At 49.8% G+C, this 20,025-nt stretch overlaps 1 protein-coding gene across 1 annotated transcript in view; it reads left to right on the top strand.

The window, feature by feature from the left end:
- abcb11a (ATP-binding cassette, sub-family B (MDR/TAP), member 11a) overlaps positions 1 to 20,025 on the top strand; it is a gene marked incomplete at both ends in the record, with an annotated part of 324,913 nt that overhangs the window by 50,742 nt on the left and 254,146 nt on the right. Inside the window, 2 exons of the mRNA XM_084314361.1 lie at positions 3,544 to 3,628; positions 4,615 to 4,748. Of these exons, the coding sequence (XP_084170487.1) occupies positions 3,544 to 3,628; positions 4,615 to 4,748 (219 nt within the window). The remainder of the gene's footprint in view (positions 1 to 3,543; positions 3,629 to 4,614; positions 4,749 to 20,025) is intronic.

The following is a 20,025-nucleotide window of genomic DNA, read 5'->3' on the forward strand; positions in this document are numbered from 1 at the left end:
CTGATTGTGTAACGAATCGATTCCATGTCGCGCTGTGTGTGAGAGAGAGAAGGAGAGAGGGAGAGATCTGCGTGTGTTAGGAGACGGAGCGAGTTTTGTTTCTAACTTTTCTATTTATATATTGTGTTTCAAGTTGTGAATTAGACTATACTTTATTTTACTGGTTGTGTGTTGTTGTAGTAACAGCTGAGCGACTCGTTCATAAGAGCCGATTCATTGCCGTGAGTGTGAGTCGAATCGCTCACGTCTTGCCATGAGTCGGTTGCGTGGTACTGTACATGTTTGCAAAATGTTTGGTATAGCGCCCCTAGTGGCGAAGCATCCACGAGCCGCTACTGGAGACGAGGAGGTATCAGACTGAGATTAAAAAGAGCTGCTTACCGCCCAGCAATTCCATCCATCTTTCTGGCGAATGCACGTTCGTTGGAGGGTAGGATGGATGACTTGAGGGCGAGGGTCCGCTTTCAACGGGAGATGAGAGACATCAACATCATGTGTTTCACAGAAACATGGCTCAAGTCAGCGACTCCGGACAACAGCGTCTCTCCCTCGGATGCCTTCACCGTACTACGTGCAGACCGCACGGCAGCCTCTGGAAAGAGCGTCGGCGGTGGGGTCTGCCTCCTCACGAACAATGTCTGGGTTAATCCCAAAGAAGTACATGTTCTCTCGAGCTCATGCTCCCCGGACATGGAACATCTTTCAATCCTGTGCCGCCCGTTCCACCTCCCCCGGGAGTTTACCGCGGTCATCATGACCGCCGTATATATTCCCCCACAGGCGAATACTAGCAAAGCGCTGGTGGAACTACATGATCACCTCAATAAACACCAGATCAAGCACCCAGACGCGGCGACGATAGTGGCTGGTGATTTCAACCAGGCAAATCTGAAGAAAGTGATGCCGTCCTTTTTTCAGCACATCGCCTGCTCCACGAGAGGGAGGAACACACTCGACCACTGTTATACCCCGTTCAGAGCCGGCTACAAGGCGGTAGCGGCACCGCCATTGACGGGGTCTACAAGCTCGAGCGATCACGACTCCATCTTGTTATTCCCTGCCTACAAACAAAGATCACGTGTCACGTGAGACAAAAAAATTGTCTGACGAATCAGAGGCCACGCTCCGGGACGTGCTCGCAGACACGGATTGGAATATGTTCCAAGGTAGCGCCAGTGACGTCAGCGAGCTCGCAGACACCGTGGTGAGCTACATTACAACAATAGCTGATAGTATTGTCCCCACGAAAAAGGTGCAGGTTTTCCCAAACCAGAAACCGTGGGTGGACAGTACTATTAGAGCAGCTCTGAACTCTCGCACCACTGCTTACAACCTGGGCAGAGAGTCAGGAAACATGGAGGAATATAAGGCTTCAGTCTATACTCTGCGCAAGGCTGTTAAACTTGCTAAGAGGACATATGCTGATAAACTGGAGACACAAATGGCACAAAACGACACAAGAGGCTTATGGCGGGGACTGAAGACAATAACTGACTACAAAGTCAGCGCCCCCTCAATGGGGAGCGACGACGCCTCTCTCGCGGACAAACTCAACTCTTTCTACGCTCGGTTTGGTGTAGACAGTGGCGCTGCTAGCTCTCCGGCTAGTGACGTCACTGGCGCGCCGGCTGTTGTGGAGGGGGGGGGGGGGCAACCGCGGGGGGGCGGGGACGCTCTCTCGTTGTCGGAACACAGTGTGAGAAGAGCATTTATGCAGGTGAACACCAGGAAAGCGGCAGGCCCAGATGGTATAACAGGACGTATACTTAAGTCCTGTGCCAACCAGCTAGCCCCGGTGTTCACCGCCATATTTAATCAATCCCTGGCAGAGTCAGTGGTCCCTGCCTGCTTCAAGATGTCTACCATCATCCCTGTACCGAAGAAACCCTCCCCAACATGTCTCAATGACTACAGACCGGTGGCACTCACCTCTGTGGTCATGAAATGTTTCGAGAGACTAGTCAAGGACCACATTTGTGCCTCCCTCCCCAGTGATATGGACCCTATGCAATTTGCATACAGGACAAACAGGTCCACTGACGACGCGGTCTCCCAGGTACTGCACAGCACCCTCTCTCACCTTGACCGACAGAAGGGGGGCTATGTGAGACTGTTGTTCATTGACTACAGCTCAGCGTTCAACACCATAGTCCCCACCAGACTGGTGGACAAGCTGATCGAGCTGGGTCTGAGCTCCGCCCTGAGCGCCTGGGTACTGGACTTTCTGAGTAAAAGACCCCAGGCGGTCAGGGTGGGGGGTCAGACCTCCAACACCATCACCCTGAGCATCGGGTCCCCCCAGGGCTGTGTTCTGAGCCCCCTGCTGTATTCACTCTACACACACGATTGTGTGGCCAAGTTCAGCTCCAACTCCATAGTGAAGTTCGCAGACGACACAGTGGCGGTGGGGCTGATCTCGGACAACGACGAGAAGGCCTACCGGGAGGAGGTTGAGGTACTGGAACGCTGGTGCCAGGACAACAGCCTGCTCCTGAACATTGGTAAAACCAAGGAGCTGATCGTGGATTATAGGAGAGGACAGCAGGAGACACACACACCACTGATGATAAACGGGGCTACCGTGGACAGGGTGAGCAGCTTTAAGTACCTGGGGGTCCACATCTCAGAGGATCTGACATGGTCAACACACATAGACACAGTTGTAAAAAAGGCGAAGCAGCGCCTCTACCACCTGAGATAGTTAAGGAAGTTCAGAGTATCGGGGAAGATACTCCAGTCCTTCTACTCCGGAGCTGTAGAGAGCATCTTGACTGGAAACATCACTGCCTGGTATGGAAACAGCACGGCACAGGACAAGAAGGCCCTACAGAGAGTGGTGCGCTCAGCCGAGCGTACCACAGGTATTGCACTACCTCCCCTGCAGGTTCTATACAACAAGAGGTGCAAATCCAGAGCCTGCAGAATTATGAAAGACCCCCACCACCCCAACAACAGCCTGTTCCAGCTGCTGAGGTCAGGCAGACGCCTGCGAACCCCAGCTACTAGGACAGAGAGGCTCAGCTTCTTCCCCCAGGCCATCAGAGCCTTGAACAATGAACACTGAGTGCCACAGAACACTGACCTATCCACACACAAGCACACATGAGCACACTCACGACACGCACGCTGTGCACGCTCACACACCAGCAGCCACTTTATCACTTTAACATGAGCAGACACACACTCATGCCGCACACGCCCACACTTATGGCCAAAAAGGAAAGGGCACTTTAATATTAGTATAACAACAGTAACAGTGTATTGCACTACCTAAGCTACCTAGCATGTCCTATATGCCCTGTAAATAACTATGTACAGATACCGAGATGTCCCACCATGTTACCTGTTACCTGTTACCTGTTTATTGCACAATGTTGTTTTTTTATTGGATTCTATTACATGTTGTACCACTGTATTGCACATCGTTGCGGGCAAGACCACCCGCATTTCATTGTATACTTGTATGCCGTGACAAATAAAACTCTTGACTTGACTTGACTTGACACCCATTGATAGTTCTTCCCTCTTCGTATCTCTCAACAGGGTGGATGTCGAAGGGCAGATGACCCTGTTTACTTATTACTACGTTGGGATCGGAGTAGGAGCTCTGATTGTTAGTTATTTCCAAGTGAGTAAGTCGTGCATGAAGTGGTCTGGAGGAGTAAGTACTGGAACCATGAGACGTGGAACCATACTCTGTTATGATAAGCTCATATTCCATTCTCTTAAAATTGTATATTTGAGTTTTGCACAATTCCTTCATTGCTTGGAGATGGTTGGGGTTGTTTTCTTTCAGGATGTATAACATTCATAATGCAAATGATTTGAATTTACTATACATTAGATTAGATTAGATTAGATTAGATTAGATTAGATTAACATGTATTGTCATCATCATACAGCACCAGTACAGTACAACAAAAGGAAGTTTGGCATCCAACCAGAGTGCAATAGTAATATAAAATGTAAAATGTAGGTGATTCAACTGGATATAAAATATATAAATTAGTACAGTACTACTGAGTAATCAGATCTATGTATTGTACATAGTTGTAGTCTTAATATGTAGAGTGATACAGGTATAAAGACACTATAGTAGTAAGTTATACTGGCCAGCAGTGTAACTAGTAAGAGTAGGTAAGGGATATGTACCGATATAGATATAGTATCTACAGACATGTAAAAGTATTATATGCAGGTATGTACAGACAGATGTGGATATATATATATACGGTAAGAATAAATATATATACAGTATATACGGTATATACAGCATTCATGTACATGCTATCATACAGAGTTATACGGGTTATATGCAGGTGTATAAGTAGGTATATAGAAGGATTATATGCAGGTATGTACACTACAAACAGACGTGGATAGATATACTGTATATATGGTAAGAATAAATAAATGTATACAGTATATACAGCATTAATGTACATGTTATCATACAGAGTTAGATGGGTTATATGCAGGTGTATAAGTAGGTACAGTATATAAAAGGATTATATGCAGGTATATTCAGACGACAGACGGATATGTATATACTGTATATCCTGATAGATATATCCTGCAGCCTGATTTGAACGTAGACTTCCGACTCTTTTACAGATCGCCCTCTGGGTGTCTGCGGCCGCGAGACAGACTCAGAGGATCAGGAAGACGTACTTCAGGAAGACCATGAGGATGGAGATCGGCTGGTTTGACTGCAACTCAATCGGCGAATTAAACACCAGGATATCCGAGTTAGTAGCACATAGAATAGAATAAAATAGAAATACTTTATCCATCCCGAGGGAAATTTGGCACTACAGATCGCTCACAGTAAACGGTAAATGTAACTGAGGGGTACAATTCCCTGACTGTATGGTTAGATATGATACTTACTACCACTACCTCTTGTACTTTAGACTCTGGCCACCCAGTACTAGGTATGAATATGTTGAACACTCCCACCTGATAAACGGATCCAACACAAATGTACCAAATCGAAAGTTTGAGTTTTAATACATAGCAAAAGGTATGTACAACGATCACTTAATTACATTTATGATTTGAAATAGTATGCACTTTTATGGCAAATGAGTATTCGTAGGTAGATCAATATCGAATGTCCAATCTCTGATTGCGCAGGAAGCAAATATACAACCTGGAATATTTAGGGAACAATAGCAATGATACTTGAATGATTATATAGCTGGATACACTAGGGGAAGGTTCCGACTGCTTGTAGGACAGCTGGAGGGGGGGGGGGGTAGAGTCTGGCTGTATCCCGTCTGGCCGAGGGTATCCTGGGAGAGCCCACAGTCGTGCGACCCGGTGCCCAGCGATCCTCGATCCACAGATGAAAGCAGTTGGACTCTCTGTGGCCGGCGTCCTCCGGTCCACGATGGAGAGACGTGAGGCGACCTCGTCGTGTAGAGCGTCTTCTCACCTGTCGTCCTCTCCGGGGGGGGTATTTCCAACACACCGCAGTGTTGGCCTTTATCCATAGAATAATCAAAGTACTCAAAGCATAATCCAAGCCGGGGAAGGCTAGCCGTCGTCGGTAGAATAATCCAATATACAGGTCCACTCGCTCTTTGGCCTGGAGCTCCTCGGGTGCAGCTTCACGTGGGGTCAACCACCCTGGATAAGCGTCCAGCTGATGCCCGAAACGATGGGGGTGCTGATTACTATAGAACTCTTACCGCACGAGGCACTACATATGAATAGACTATTATTAGCTTAATAGAATACGTCCAACTCGACGATATAGTGCCAAATATGACTATTCAAATATTAATATACACGATGTCTCAATGCCGATACTGGACCGAATTGGCCTTACTGCCCACACGTGGTTCGCGGGGAGGCTTTTGTGTCTGTCACTCTGTTGGAGGGTAAGGAACTGGACTAAAAAGGAAGCTCTACTTTAATAGCGCAGTATATATACGCACTATGAACAAATAGTACCATTAGTGGTGCGGTAGACATATTCCTACGCGGAACTAGGACTTGTCCATACATGTTGAGCGGTACGATTGAACCTGGTCTGAGGGGTATGGCGACCTGGCACCAAGGTCTCGTCCAATGGTAGAATGGAGACTATTATGGGATGTTCAGTAGACTAGAAGGGATATTCAATGCATATTGTACAAGAAATATACAAGGGATATCAGGGGATATACAAATACAATTAAATATATATATATAAATAAATATATATATTCGGTTTAATCTGATCCTTCAGAACAGCCGCCCCCTAATTGGTCCCAACCCAATTAGTTAAGCAGAGACAGATTAACCGCACTGTCTACCACTCAAGGGTTCGCTGTAAGGGTCAGTCAACTCACAAAGTCATAGGGTCATGGTCATCATCGATTGTGTCTGGGAGTCGGGGCAGTTCTATGAGCCTCGCCACAGGACGGGTGTAAATGCGCCCCTGGACGAGTACTTCAGCTGCTCAGACCTTGCCATCGGCACCGGTGATCACTTTGCTTACGCGGCCAGCCGGCCACATAGCTCTGGGTAGTGACTGGTCAATAATCATGACGACTGTTCCTTCCGTCAAATTGTCTCTCTCTTTTACCCACTTCTGGCGGGTCTGTAGAGACGGTAGGTAGTGCAGTAGGAAACTGCTCCAAAACTTGTCGGCTAATACTTGGCTGTACCTCCACATTCGTCGGCCGTTCGCTTCTTTAGGCCGGTACATTGTCTGGGGTAACGTGGGATCTAGCCGCCCCATCAGGAGGGTGTTGGGGGTGACTGGGTCGACATCTGCTACATCACTGGAGACGTAACCGAGGGGCTTTGAGTTCAATACTCCCTCAATCTCCGTGAGGACTGTCATTAGGACTTCTTCCGCCACAGTCTGGGCCCCAAGTACTGCGTACAGGGCTGTCTTTATAGAACGTACTTCTCGTTCCCAAGTTCCACCGAAGTGGGGTGCGTTTGGGGGGTTGAATTGGAAGTCAATCTGGGCTGGAGCGAGGTGGGTCTTAAGTTCTGGGCCCATAGCTTGGAAGCTCTCCCTCAGCTCTCTTTCTCCGCCTTTGAAGTTTGTCCCGTGATCGGACAATAATGTAGACGGTTTTCCTTTCCGTGATGTGAATCTTCGGAAGGCCATAAGGAATGAGTCTGCGCTCATGGTCGGAAGGAGCTCGATATGTATCGCTCTGGTGGTCATGCATTTGAATACAATACCCCACCGCTTCTCGGTGCCTCTTCCTTTCTTTATGTGCAGCGGGCCAAAACAGTCCATGCCTGTTGAGTGGAATGGCTTGTCGCCGAGTCGGAGGCGACATGGAGGTAGGTCAGCCATCCGTGGTATGCTGGGCTGCGCGCGCCACTTTCGGCAGTCTAGACAGGTTCGCTGGAAGCGTCGCACCGCCTCTCTTCCTTGAAGTATCCAGTAACGACGTCTGATTTTCGCGAAGACTCTCTCTGCTCCTGCGTGGTGTACATCCTCGTCGTATTTCTTTATAATCAGCTCTGTGACCTTGTGTCGGCTGTTCAATACGATCGGGTACTTAATGTCATCCGGTAAATTGGGGGCTCTCCGCAGGCGACCACCCACTCTGATGAGGGTATGTGTAACTGAGGGGTACAATTCCCTGACTGTATTGTTAGATATGATACTTACTACCACTACCTCTTGTACTTTAGACTCTGGCCACCCAGTACTAGGCATAAATAATTATGGTAAACACTCCCACGTAGATGAAACGATCCAACACAAATGTACCAAGTCGAAAGTCTGCGTTTAATAATAATTAATACATAGCAAAAGGTATGTAGAGCAATCACTTAATTACATTTATGATTTGAAATAGGATGCACTTTTATGGCAAATTAGTATTCGTTGGTATATCAATAGAGAACGTCCAATCTCTGGTGGCGCAGGCGGTAAATATACAACCTGGAATATTTAAGGAATAATAGCAATGATACTTTAATGATTATAGAACTGGATACACTAGGGGGGGATTCCGGTCGCTTGTAAGACAACTGGAGAAGGGGGGGGGGGTAGAGTCTGGCTGTATCCGTCTGGCCGAGGGTATCCTGGGAGAACCCACGGTTGTGCGGCTCGGTGCCTCAGCGATCCTCGATCCACAGATGAAAGCAGTTGGACTCTCTGTGGGCCGGCTTCCTCCGGTCCACGATGGAGAGACGTGAAGCGACCTCGTCGTGTAGAGCGTCTCCTCACCTATCGTCCTCTCCGGGGGGGGGGTTTCCAACACACGGCAGTGTTGGTCTTTATCCATAGAATAATCACTGTATACAAAGCATAATCCGTGCCTGGGAAGGCGGGCTGTCGTCGGTAGAATAATCCGGTATGCAGGTCCACTCGCTCGTCGGCTCTGGGGCTCCTCGGGTGCAGCCTCACATGGGGTCGGCCACCCTGGATAAGCAGCCAGTTCTACCCGAAACGATGGGGGTACTGACTACGATAGTATTCTCACCGCACGAAGCACTACATATGAATAGACTATTATTAGCTTAATAGACTACGTCCAACTCGACGATATAGTGCCAAATATGACTATTCAAATATTAATATACACGATGTCTCAATACCGATGGTAGGCCGAACTTGGCCTTACTCCCACACGTGGCGTCGCGGGGAGGCTTTACGTCTGTCACTCTATCGGAGGGTAAGAAACTGGACTAAAAGGGAAGTCCTACTTTAGTAGCGCCGTATATATATGCACTATGAACAAATAGTACCATTAGTGGTGCGGTAGCCAGATTCCTACGCGGAACTAGGACTTGTTCGTACATGTTGAGCGGTACGTTTGAACTGGGTCTGGGGGGTATGGCAGCCTGGCACCAAGGTCTCGACCAATAGTAGAATGGAGACTATTATGGGATGTTCAGTAGGCTAGAATGGATATTCAATGCATATTGTACAAGGAATATACAAGGGATATCAGGGAATATTAGAGAATATACAAATACAATTAAATATATATATATAAATAAATATATATATTCGGTTTAATCTGGCCCTTCACAACAGCCACCCCCTGATTGGTCCCAGACCTAATCAGTTAAGCAGAGACAGATTAATCGCGTTGTCTATTTACACATAAGGGTTTGCTGTAGGGGTCAGTCAACTTCACAAAGTCATAGGGTTATAGGGTCATGGTCATCATCGATTGTGTCTGGGAGTCGGGGCAGTTCTATGAGCCTCGCCACGGGACGGGTGTAAGTGCGACCCTGGACAAGCACTTCAGCTGCTCGGACCTTGCCGTCGGCACCGGTGATCACTTTGCTTACGTGGCCGGCCGGCCACATAGCTCTGGGCAGTGATTGATCAATAATCATGACGACTGTTCCTTCTGTCAAATTGTCTCTCTCCTTTACCCACTTCTGGCGGGTCGGTAGAGACGGTAGGTAGTGCAGTAGGAATGTCCTTTGTTGTGCACTCTCTATGGTAGTGCAATCATCTATGTTGGGGTCTGCGGAGATAACAGTGCTCAATCCACAGAACATAGGTTTCTTATTCTCAGCCTCCTCTTGACTGGCTTCCCTCGGGATAGGCGTGGGCCACTCTCCTTCCGGGAGCTTTAGGAATGCTGGGCCGTCACTGTAGACATTGCGACGGGTGAGGTCATCTAGGGGCATTCCCCGGGTGATGACGTCAGCTGGGTTCTGTTTTGTATCAACGTAGCGCCACTCTGTTTCTCCGGTTAACTCTTCGGTTAAGTCTTGAATCTCGGTGACTCTGACTCCCACGAAGACTTTGTACTTGCATGAGTCCGATTTGATCCAGGCGAGTACTGTCGTGGAATCTGACCACAGGATAGCCTGGGCTGTACCGGACCTCCTGGTCCGGTAGAGTACTGTGCTGTCGTCGGGCGTGGTTCTCCTCCTCTTCCTCTTCGTCTTCAGTTAGGTCATCCAGTGCTTGTAGTCTCTGGTTTAGCCTCTCCACAGGATATGCTGCTCCTTCCCGGTTGCTAGGTCTCGCTTGGACCGGTGGGGGGAGGTGGTCTGTGGGGGGTATAGACCTCGTCTGTTGGTCAAGTTCAGGGTTGTTTACTCGGCTAGGGGATGCCGCCCTGGAGGTGTGTCTAGACGAGTTCCTGGAGCCTCTGGCGGAGGGAGAGGGTGTTGTCCGTCTGATCAGCTGTTCTATTAGTTGCGCTTGCTGTCTGTCGCGCTCTGCGTCCCGTAGAGCACCAGCAGCTGCTCGCTGGCTGTCTGCTCGGTCTCGGGCCACATTCTCTTCCATCTGAATGCGTCTTATTTCTAGACGTATATGCTCTTCTTCGCTCCGCTGCTGGATCTGCAGTCGGTCGCGTTCAGCAGCGGCGTTCAGGCTGATGAGGAAGGCCTGCTGTAGGGTCCTCTCTGCCTCGCTGGGAGAAGGCGGTTGTATAGGGGAGCCTTCCCTCGGGGTACTCCTTGCGGAGCCTTGGAGCTCTATCTCCACGGTGCTCTCCCCGTCTTCTTCCGTGCCGAGTTCTCTCTCGGTAGCGTTGTGTTCCTCCCGGGACTCATCGGGGACTACTTCTTCAGTACTGGCGGGGTGTGAAGTCATGTCTGGTTCCCACTGGTCCCCACCGTGAGCTTGGTCAGTTACATTAGAACCCGTAGGGGCCTCTATGGTCGGGGTAGTCTGGGCGTTGGGGTTAGACATACTTTTACTTTCTAGTTTTACCGCGTTTACTGTTAGTAGAAGACTAGGTTGTTGACTGACAGCGTAAGCCTCTAAGTACTGAGGGAGCCGTTGTTCGCGCTGCGGGTGTTGGTTAGGAGGATCGTTTCGTGGAACTAGGACTTGTCCATACATGTTGAGCGGTACGATTGAACCTGGTCTGAGGGGTATGGCGACCTGGCACCAAGGTCTCGTCCAATGGTAGAATGGAGACTATTATGGGATGTTCAGTAGACTAGAAGGGATATTCAATGCATATTGTACAAGAAATATACAAGGGATATCAGGGGATATACAAATACAATTAAATATATATATATAAATAAATATATATATTCGGTTTAATCTGATCCTTCAGAACAGCCGCCCCCTAATTGGTCCCAACCCAATTAGTTAAGCAGAGACAGATTAACCGCACTGTCTACCACTCAAGGGTTCGCTGTAAGGGTCAGTCAACTCACAAAGTCATAGGGTCATGGTCATCATCGATTGTGTCTGGGAGTCGGGGCAGTTCTATGAGCCTCGCCACAGGACGGGTGTAAATGCGCCCCTGGACGAGTACTTCAGGTGCTCAGACCTTGCCATCGGCACCGGTGATCACTTTGCTTACGCGGCCAGCCGGCCACATAGCTCTGGGTAGTGACTGGTCAATAATCATGACGACTGTTCCTTCCGTCAAATTGTCTCTCTCTTTTACCCACTTCTGGCGGGTCTGTAGAGACGGTAGGTAGTGCAGTAGGAAACTGCTCCAAAACTTGTCGGCTAATACTTGGCTGTACCTCCACATTCGTCGGCCGTTCGCTTCTTCAGGCCGGTACATTGTCTGGGGTAACGCGGGATCTAGCCGCCCCATCAGGAGGGTGTTGGGGGTGACTGGGTCGACATCTGCTACATCACTGGAGACGTAACCGAGGGGCTTTGAGTTCAATACTCCCTCAATCTCCGTGAGGACTGTCATTAGGACTTCTTCCGCCACAGTCTGGGCCCCAAGTACTGCGTACAGGGCTGTCTTTATAGAACGTACTTCTCGTTCCCAAGTTCCACCGAAGTGGGGTGCGTTTGGGGGGTTGAATTGGAAGTCAATCTGGGCTGGAGCGAGGTGGGTCTTAAGTTCTGGGCCCATAGCTTGGAAGCTCTCCCTCAGCTCTCTTTCTCCGCCTTTGAAGTTTGTCCCGTGATCGGACAATAATGTAGACGGTTTTCCTTTCCGTGATGTGAATCTTCGGAAGGCCATAAGGAATGAGTCTGCGCTCATGGTCGGAAGGAGCTCGATATGTATCGCTCTGGTGGTCATGCATTTGAATACAATACCCCACCGCTTCTCGGTGCCTCTTCCTTTCTTTATGTGCAGCGGGCCAAAACAGTCCATGCCTGTTGAGTGGAATGGCTTGTCGCCGAGTCGGAGGCGACATGGAGGTAGGTCAGCCATCCGTGGTATGCTGGGCTGCGCGCGCCACTTTCGGCAGTCTAGACAGGTTCGCTGGAAGCGTCGCACCGCCTCTCTTCCTTGAAGTATCCAGTAACGACGTCTGATTTCCGCGAAGACTCTCTCTGCTCCTGCGTGGTGTACATCCTCGTCGTATTTCTTTATAATCAGCTCTGTGACCTTGTGTCGGCTGTTCAATACGATCGGGTACTTAATGTCATCCGGTAAATTGGGGGCTCTCCGCAGGCGACCACCCACTCTGATGAGGGTATGTGTAACTGAGGGGTACAATTCCCTGACTGTATTGTTAGATATGATACTTACTACCACTACCTCTTGTACTTTAGACTCTGGCCACCCAGTACTAGGCATAAATAATTATGGTAAACACTCCCACGTAGATGAAACGATCCAACACAAATGTACCAAGTCGAAAGTCTGCGTTTAATAATAATTAATACATAGCAAAAGGTATGTAGAGCAATCACTTAATTACATTTATGATTTGAAATAGGATGCACTTTTATGGCAAATTAGTATTCGTTGGTATATCAATAGAGAACGTCCAATCTCTGGTGGCGCAGGCGGTAAATATACAACCTGGAATATTTAAGGAATAATAGCAATGATACTTTAATGATTATAGAACTGGATACACTAGGGGGGGATTCCGGTCGCTTGTAAGACAACTGGAGAAGGGGGGGGGGGGTAGAGTCTGGCTGTATCCGTCTGGCCGAGGGTATCCTGGGAGAACCCACGGTTGTGCGGCTCGGTGCCTCAGCGATCCTCGATCCACAGATGAAAGCAGTTGGACTCTCTGTGGGCCGGCTTCCTCCGGTCCACGATGGAGAGACGTGAAGCGACCTCGTCGTGTAGAGCGTCTCCTCACCTATCGTCCTCTCCGGGGGGGGGGTTTCCAACACACGGCAGTGTTGGTCTTTATCCATAGAATAATCACTGTATACAAAGCATAATCCGTGCCTGGGAAGGCGGGCTGTCGTCGGTAGAATAATCCGGTATGCAGGTCCACTCGCTCGTCGGCTCTGGGGCTCCTCGGGTGCAGCCTCACATGGGGTCGGCCACCCTGGATAAGCAGCCAGTTCTACCCGAAACGATGGGGGTACTGACTACGATAGTATTCTCACCGCACGAAGCACTACATATGAATAGACTATTATTAGCTTAATAGACTACGTCCAACTCGACGATATAGTGCCAAATATGACTATTCAAATATTAATATACACGATGTCTCAATACCGATGGTAGGCCGAACTTGGCCTTACTCCCACACGTGGCGTCGCGGGGAGGCTTTACGTCTGTCACTCTATCGGAGGGTAAGAAACTGGACTAAAAGGGAAGTCCTACTTTAGTAGCGCCGTATATATACGCACTATGAACAAATAGTACCATTAGTGGTGCGGTAGCCAGATTCCTACGCGGAACTAGGACTTGTTCGTACATGTTGAGCGGTACGTTTGAACTGGGTCTGGGGGGTATGGCAGCCTGGCACCAAGGTCTCGACCAATAGTAGAATGGAGACTATTATGGGATGTTCAGTAGGCTAGAATGGATATTCAATGCATATTGTACAAGGAATATACAAGGGATATCAGGGAATATTAGAGAATATACAAATACAATTAAATATATATATATAAATAAATATATATATTCGGTTTAATCTGGCCCTTCACAACAGCCACCCCCTGATTGGTCCCAGACCTAATCAGTTAAGCAGAGACAGATTAATCGCGTTGTCTATTTACACATAAGGGTTTGCTGTAGGGGTCAGTCAACTTCACAAAGTCATAGGGTTATAGGGTCATGGTCATCATCGATTGTGTCTGGGAGTCGGGGCAGTTCTATGAGCCTCGCCACGGGACGGGTGTAAGTGCGACCCTGGACAAGCACTTCAGCTGCTCGGACCTTGCCGTCGGCACCGGTGATCACTTTGCTTACGCGGCCGGCCGGCCACATAGCTCTGGGCAGTGATTGATCAATAATCATGACGACTGTTCCTTCTGTCAAATTGTCTCTCTCCTTTACCCACTTCTGGCGGGTCGGTAGAGACGGTAGGTAGTGCAGTAGGAATGTCCTTTGTTGTGCACTCTCTATGGTAGTGCAATCATCTATGTTGGGGTCTGCGGAGATAACAGTGCTCAATCCACAGAACATAGGTTTCTTATTCTCAGCCTCCTCTTGACTGGCTTCCCTCGGGATAGGCGTGGGCCACTCTCCTTCCGGGAGCTTTAGGAATGCTGGGCCGTCACTGTAGACATTGCGACGGGTGAGGTCATCTAGGGGCATTCCCCGGGTGATGACGTCAGCTGGGTTCTGTTTTGTATCAACGTAGCGCCACTCTGTTTCTCCGGTTAACTCTTCGGTTAAGTCTTGAATCTCGGTGACTCTGACTCCCACAAAGACTTTGTACTTGCATGAGTCCGATTTGATCCAGGCGAGTACTGTCGTGGAATCTGACCACAGGATAGCCTGGGCTGTACCGGACCTCCTGGTCCGGTAGAGTACTGTGCTGTCGTCGGGCGTGGTTCTCCTCCTCTTCCTCTTCGTCTTCAGTTAGGTCATCCAGTGCTTGTAGTCTCTGGTTTAGCCTCTCCACAGGATATGCTGCTCCTTCCCGGTTGCTAGGTCTCGCTTGGACCGGTGGGGGGAGGTGGTCTGTGGGGGGTATAGACCTCGTCTGTTGGTCAAGTTCAGGGTTGTTTACTCGGCTAGGGGATGCCGCCCTGGAGGTGTGTCTAGACGAGTTCCTGGAGCCTCTGGCGGAGGGAGAGGGTGTTGTCCGTCTGATCAGCTGTTCTATTAGTTGCGCTTGCTGTCTGTCGCGCTCTGCGTCCCGTAGAGCACCAGCAGCTGCTCGCTGGCTGTCTGCTCGGTCTCGGGCCACATTCTCTTCCATCTGAATGCGTCTTATTTCTAGACGTATATGCTCTTCTTCGCTCCGCTGCTGGATCTGCAGTCGGTCGCGTTCAGCAGCGGCGTTCAGGCTGATGAGGAAGGCCTGCTGTAGGGTCCTCTCTGCCTCGCTGGGAGAAGGCGGTTGTATAGGGGAGCCTTCCCTCGGGGTACTCCTTGCGGAGCCTTGGAGCTCTATCTCCACGGTGCTCTCCCCGTCTTCTTCCGTGCCGAGTTCTCTCTCGGTAGCGTTGTGTTCCTCCCGGGACTCATCGGGGACTACTTCTTCAGTACTGGCGGGGTGTGAAGTCATGTCTGGTTCCCACTGGTCCCCACCGTGAGCTTGGTCAGTTACATTAGAACCCGTAGGGGCCTCTATGGTCGGGGTAGTCTGGGCGTTGGGGTTAGACATACTTTTACTTTCTAGTTTTACCGCGTTTACTGTTAGTAGAAGACTAGGTTGTTGACTGACAGCGTAAGCCTCTAAGTACTGAGGGAGCCGTCGTTCGCGCTGCGGGTGTTGGTTAGGAGGATCGTTTCGTGGAGTGTTCATCATAGGCCATTTCAATATTAATAACGCTATATTAATATTACACTAATTACCATCCGGCTCGAAGGACCAATTGTAACTGAGGGGTACAATTCCCTGACTGTATTGTTAGATATGATACTTACTACCACTACCTCTTGTACTTTAGACTCTGGCCACCCAGTACTAGGCATAAATAATTATGGTAAACACTCCCACGTAGATGAAACGATCCAACACAAATGTACCAAGTCGAAAGTCTGCGTTTAATAATAATTAATACATAGCAAAAGGTATGTAGAGCAATCACTTAATTACATTTATGATTTGAAATAGGATGCACTTTTATGGCAAATGAGTATTCGTTGGTATATCAATAGAGAACGTCCAATCTCTGGTGGCGCAGGCGGTAAATATACAACCTGGAATATTTAAGGAATAATAGCAATGATACTTTAATGATTATAGAACTGGATACACTAGGGGGGGATTCCGGTCGCTTGTAAGACAACTGGAGAAGGGGGGGGGGGGTAGAGTCTGGCTGTATCCGTCTGGCCGAGGGTATCCTGGGAGAACCCACGGTTGTGCGGCTCGGTGCCTCAGCGATCCTCGATCCACAGATGAAAGCAGTTGGACTCTCTGTGGGCCGGCTTCCTCCGGTCCACGATGGAGAGACGTGAAGCGACCTCGTCGTGTAGAGCGTCTCCTCACCTATCGTCCTCTCCGGGGGGGGGGGTTTCCAACACACGGCAGTGTTGGTCTTTATCCATAGAATAATCACTGTATACAAAGCATAATCCGTGCCTGGGAAGGCGGGCTGTCGTCGGTAGAATAATCCGGTATGCAGGTCCACTCGCTCGTCGGCTCTGGGGCTCCTCGGGTGCAGCCTCACATGGGGTCGGCCACCCTGGATAAGCAGCCAGTTCTACCCGAAACGATGGGGGTACTGACTACGATAGTATTCTCACCGCACGAAGCACTACATATGAATAGACTATTATTAGCTTAATAGACTACGTCCAACTCGACGATATAGTGCCAAATATGACTATTCAAATATTAATATACACGATGTCTCAATACCGATGGTAGGCCGAACTTGGCCTTACTCCCACACGTGGCGTCGCGGGGAGGCTTTACGTCTGTCACTCTATCGGAGGGTAAGAAACTGGACTAAAAGGGAAGTCCTACTTTAGTAGCGCCGTATATATACGCACTATGAACAAATAGTACCATTAGTGGTGCGGTAGCCAGATTCCTACGCGGAACTAGGACTTGTTCGTACATGTTGAGCGGTACGTTTGAACTGGGTCTGGGGGGTATGGCAGCCTGGCACCAAGGTCTCGACCAATAGTAGAATGGAGACTATTATGGGATGTTCAGTAGGCTAGAATGGATATTCAATGCATATTGTACAAGGAATATACAAGGGATATCAGGGAATATTAGAGAATGTACAAATACAATTAAATATATATATATATAAATAAATATATATATTCGGTTTAATCTGGCCCTTCACAACAGTATGTGTGTCACTCTCGGGGGCCAGATGAATCAATCTGCTGTCTGACGGGACGGGCTTTCCTCCCTGTAGACAGTCTAGTTCATCGGGGAACGAGTCTCTCTGGGCTCGTTGCAGTAGAAGCAGTTCTGCTTCCTCGTAGTCAGCTGCTGACATATCAGCGGGGGACTTAATCTCTGGGTGGTGCCGCAGGAATGTCCGTTGCTGCGCACTCTCTATGGTAATGCAATCGTCTATGTTGGGGTCTGCGGAGACAACAGTGCTCAATCCACAGAACATGGGTTTCTTATTCTCAGCCTCCTCGTCACTTGCTTCCCTCGGGGTGGGCGTGGGCCAATCTCCTTCCGGGAGCTTGAGGAATGCTGGTCCGTCACTGTAGATGTTATGACGGGTTAAGTCATCTAGGGACATTCCCCGGGTGATGACGTCAGCTGGGTTGTGTTTTGTATCAACATAGCGCCAGTTTGCTTCTCCGGTTAACTCTTGAATCTCAGTGACTCTGACTCCCACGAAGACTTTGTATTTGCATGAATCCGATTTGATCCAGGCGAGTACTGTCGTGGAATCTGACCACAGGATTGTTCTATGCACCGGAATGGTGAGCTCACGTTGGATGAGCGTGGCTAGGTGCGCTCCGGCTAGGGCTGCGCAGAGCTCTAGACGTGGGATAGACTGTTGCTTGCGTGGGGCTATTCTCGAGCGGGCGAGGATGAATGCTGTGTAGATCTCTCCCCCCTCTTCTTGGGCCCGCAAGTAGGCTACTGATCCGTAGGCGACCTCGGAGGCGTCACTGAAGACGTGTAGATCCATTTTACATGTCTCTGGCCTCACCGTGGGTGGGAAGTAGCTTCGGCGTATATTAACGCCTGGGAGTGAGTGGAGTTCCATCTCCCACTCTCTCCAGGTGGATGCAAGGTGTGCGGGAATGGGGTCGTCCCAGCCCTGGTCCTTGTCCCACAATGCTCGTACAATCATCTTTGCCCTGGTGGTGTACGGTAGTATACATCCTAACGGGTCATATTGTCGGGCGAGTGTTCTGTACACACTCCGTCTGGTGGTCGGTATTGCCGTCGACCTTCCCTGCTCCGTGGTCAGGGGTTTGTGTCTATAGTGGAGCGAATCTGTTTTGAAGCGCCACACTAGTCCTAGTGTCATCTCTTGGGCTTCTCCTGGGATTGTGGCCATCCAGGTCTCGCTGCTCGCTGCCTTGTCCTCGGAGGAGAGGCTGCGCAGTACGTGCGGATCGCTGCTGGCCCACTGCCTGAGATCAAAGCCGCCTTTGATCAGAGAGGCGCGGAGTTTAAGTAGGAGAGCCTCGGCTTCTTCCTGGGTCGAAACGCTTTGTAGACAGTTATCTACGTAGAAGCTGTTCTTCACACTGTGTCGTACCTCTTCGTCCGCTGCTGGGTCCTCTGCGACATGTCTCTGTAGTGCAAATGTAGCACAGCATGGGCTGCATGTAGTTCCGAAAGGGAGGACTTCCCATTGGTAGATGGCTGGGTGCTCATCTCCTGGCCTCTCTCTCCATAGGAACCGCAACAGGGGCTTGTCCTCCTCTACTAATCTCACCTGCAGGAACATCCCTTTGATATCCCCGCTGATAGCCACCTTGTCCTGGCGGAAGCGGAGTAGTACGCCTAGTAGGGAGGGGCCGAGTGTAGGACCGGGCAATAGCTCTTTATTCAGATTTTGGGATCCGATCTGGTAGCTGCAGTTAAACACTATGCGGTCTTTGCCGTTGTGATGAACCTTGTGGTGGGGCACGTACCACGATTCAGTCGTCTGGTCGGCCTCTTTAATGTCAATCTTTGTGACGTGTCCCGCTGTGATGAGCTTCTCAATCTCAGCACGGTATACACTTTCTTGGGCGGGGTCCTTGGCTAAGCGCCGCTCTGTGTTTAGTAGGTACCGCTCTGTGGCGTCTTTCTTTGCGTGAAAGGTAGGCATCCCTTCCCGCCGCAGGAGTGGCGTGGCGTATCTCAACACGCCGCTGACTGGGACTCTCTTTGTTCCCGTCTCGAGGAGGTTAATGGCGTAGATGTCGTCTTTAGAGCGAATGTCTTTCTTTTCGTTCTTAAAGGGCATTTGTTCTAAGGTCCATAGCCTCTCTACATGCTGCAGGAGTGCGGTGTCTCCCTCTGTGACTCGGGAGTGGAGACAGCTAGTGGCTGTGGTTCGGTTGAGAGATTTGGCGAGTGGGCCTTGGAGAGTCCATCCTAGGCGGGTCTCGACTGCTGCAGGACAGCCTCTGGGTCCGGTATGAACCCGGTCTATCGGGACAATGAGGTCTGCATGGTCGGAGCCTATCAACAGTGTCGGGGTAGCACCGTCTATGAGTGGGATCGGTAGCTTGCGTAGATGTACATATTTCTCCATCAGCTTGGCTACGGGGTATGTGTACCGCGAGAGTCCTATTTCTTGGCTGGTGAAAGCGTCTGTAATCCTGTACCGTCGCTCGGGCTGGCCGCTTGCTGCGATAGAGAATGAGACATTCTCGCCCTTTATCGTTTTCAAATCTCTTCTTATTGTCCGAATTGTCATTTGGTTTTCGCTCCCCCGCAGCCCTAGCTGGGCCGCAGCGGACGCGAGCAGAAGGGTCTTCTCTGACCCGTCATCAAGGACGGCGTAAGTGTCCATGACTTTATTCTGGTAGCTCAATGTCACACGGACTACCTTTAAGAGCACTCTGGCTCCGCTGCTGCTGGCGGGGTCGATGTACATGACGCTTGCTTTGCTGCTGGATGGTGCGGGTGGAGGCCGCCGTCTGTTACTGTCGTGGAGTATGTCCAGATGGGCTCCATCGCACCGACTGCACTTTTTCTTTAAGCGGCATTCGGCTGCCATGTGTGATCGCGCACAGCGAAAACAGCGTCTGTTGGACTTTATCCATTGACTCGCTTCCTCCGCATTCATCTTGGGGAATGAGTCACATTGTGACAGCCAGTGTTCTTTCTCACAGTAGGGGCACACTATCTTCCACT

Source organism: Notolepis coatsorum, assembly GCF_963971535.1.
Source record: "Notolepis coatsorum genome assembly, chromosome: 5".
Lineage (NCBI taxonomy): Eukaryota > Metazoa > Chordata > Actinopteri > Aulopiformes > Paralepididae > Notolepis > Notolepis coatsorum.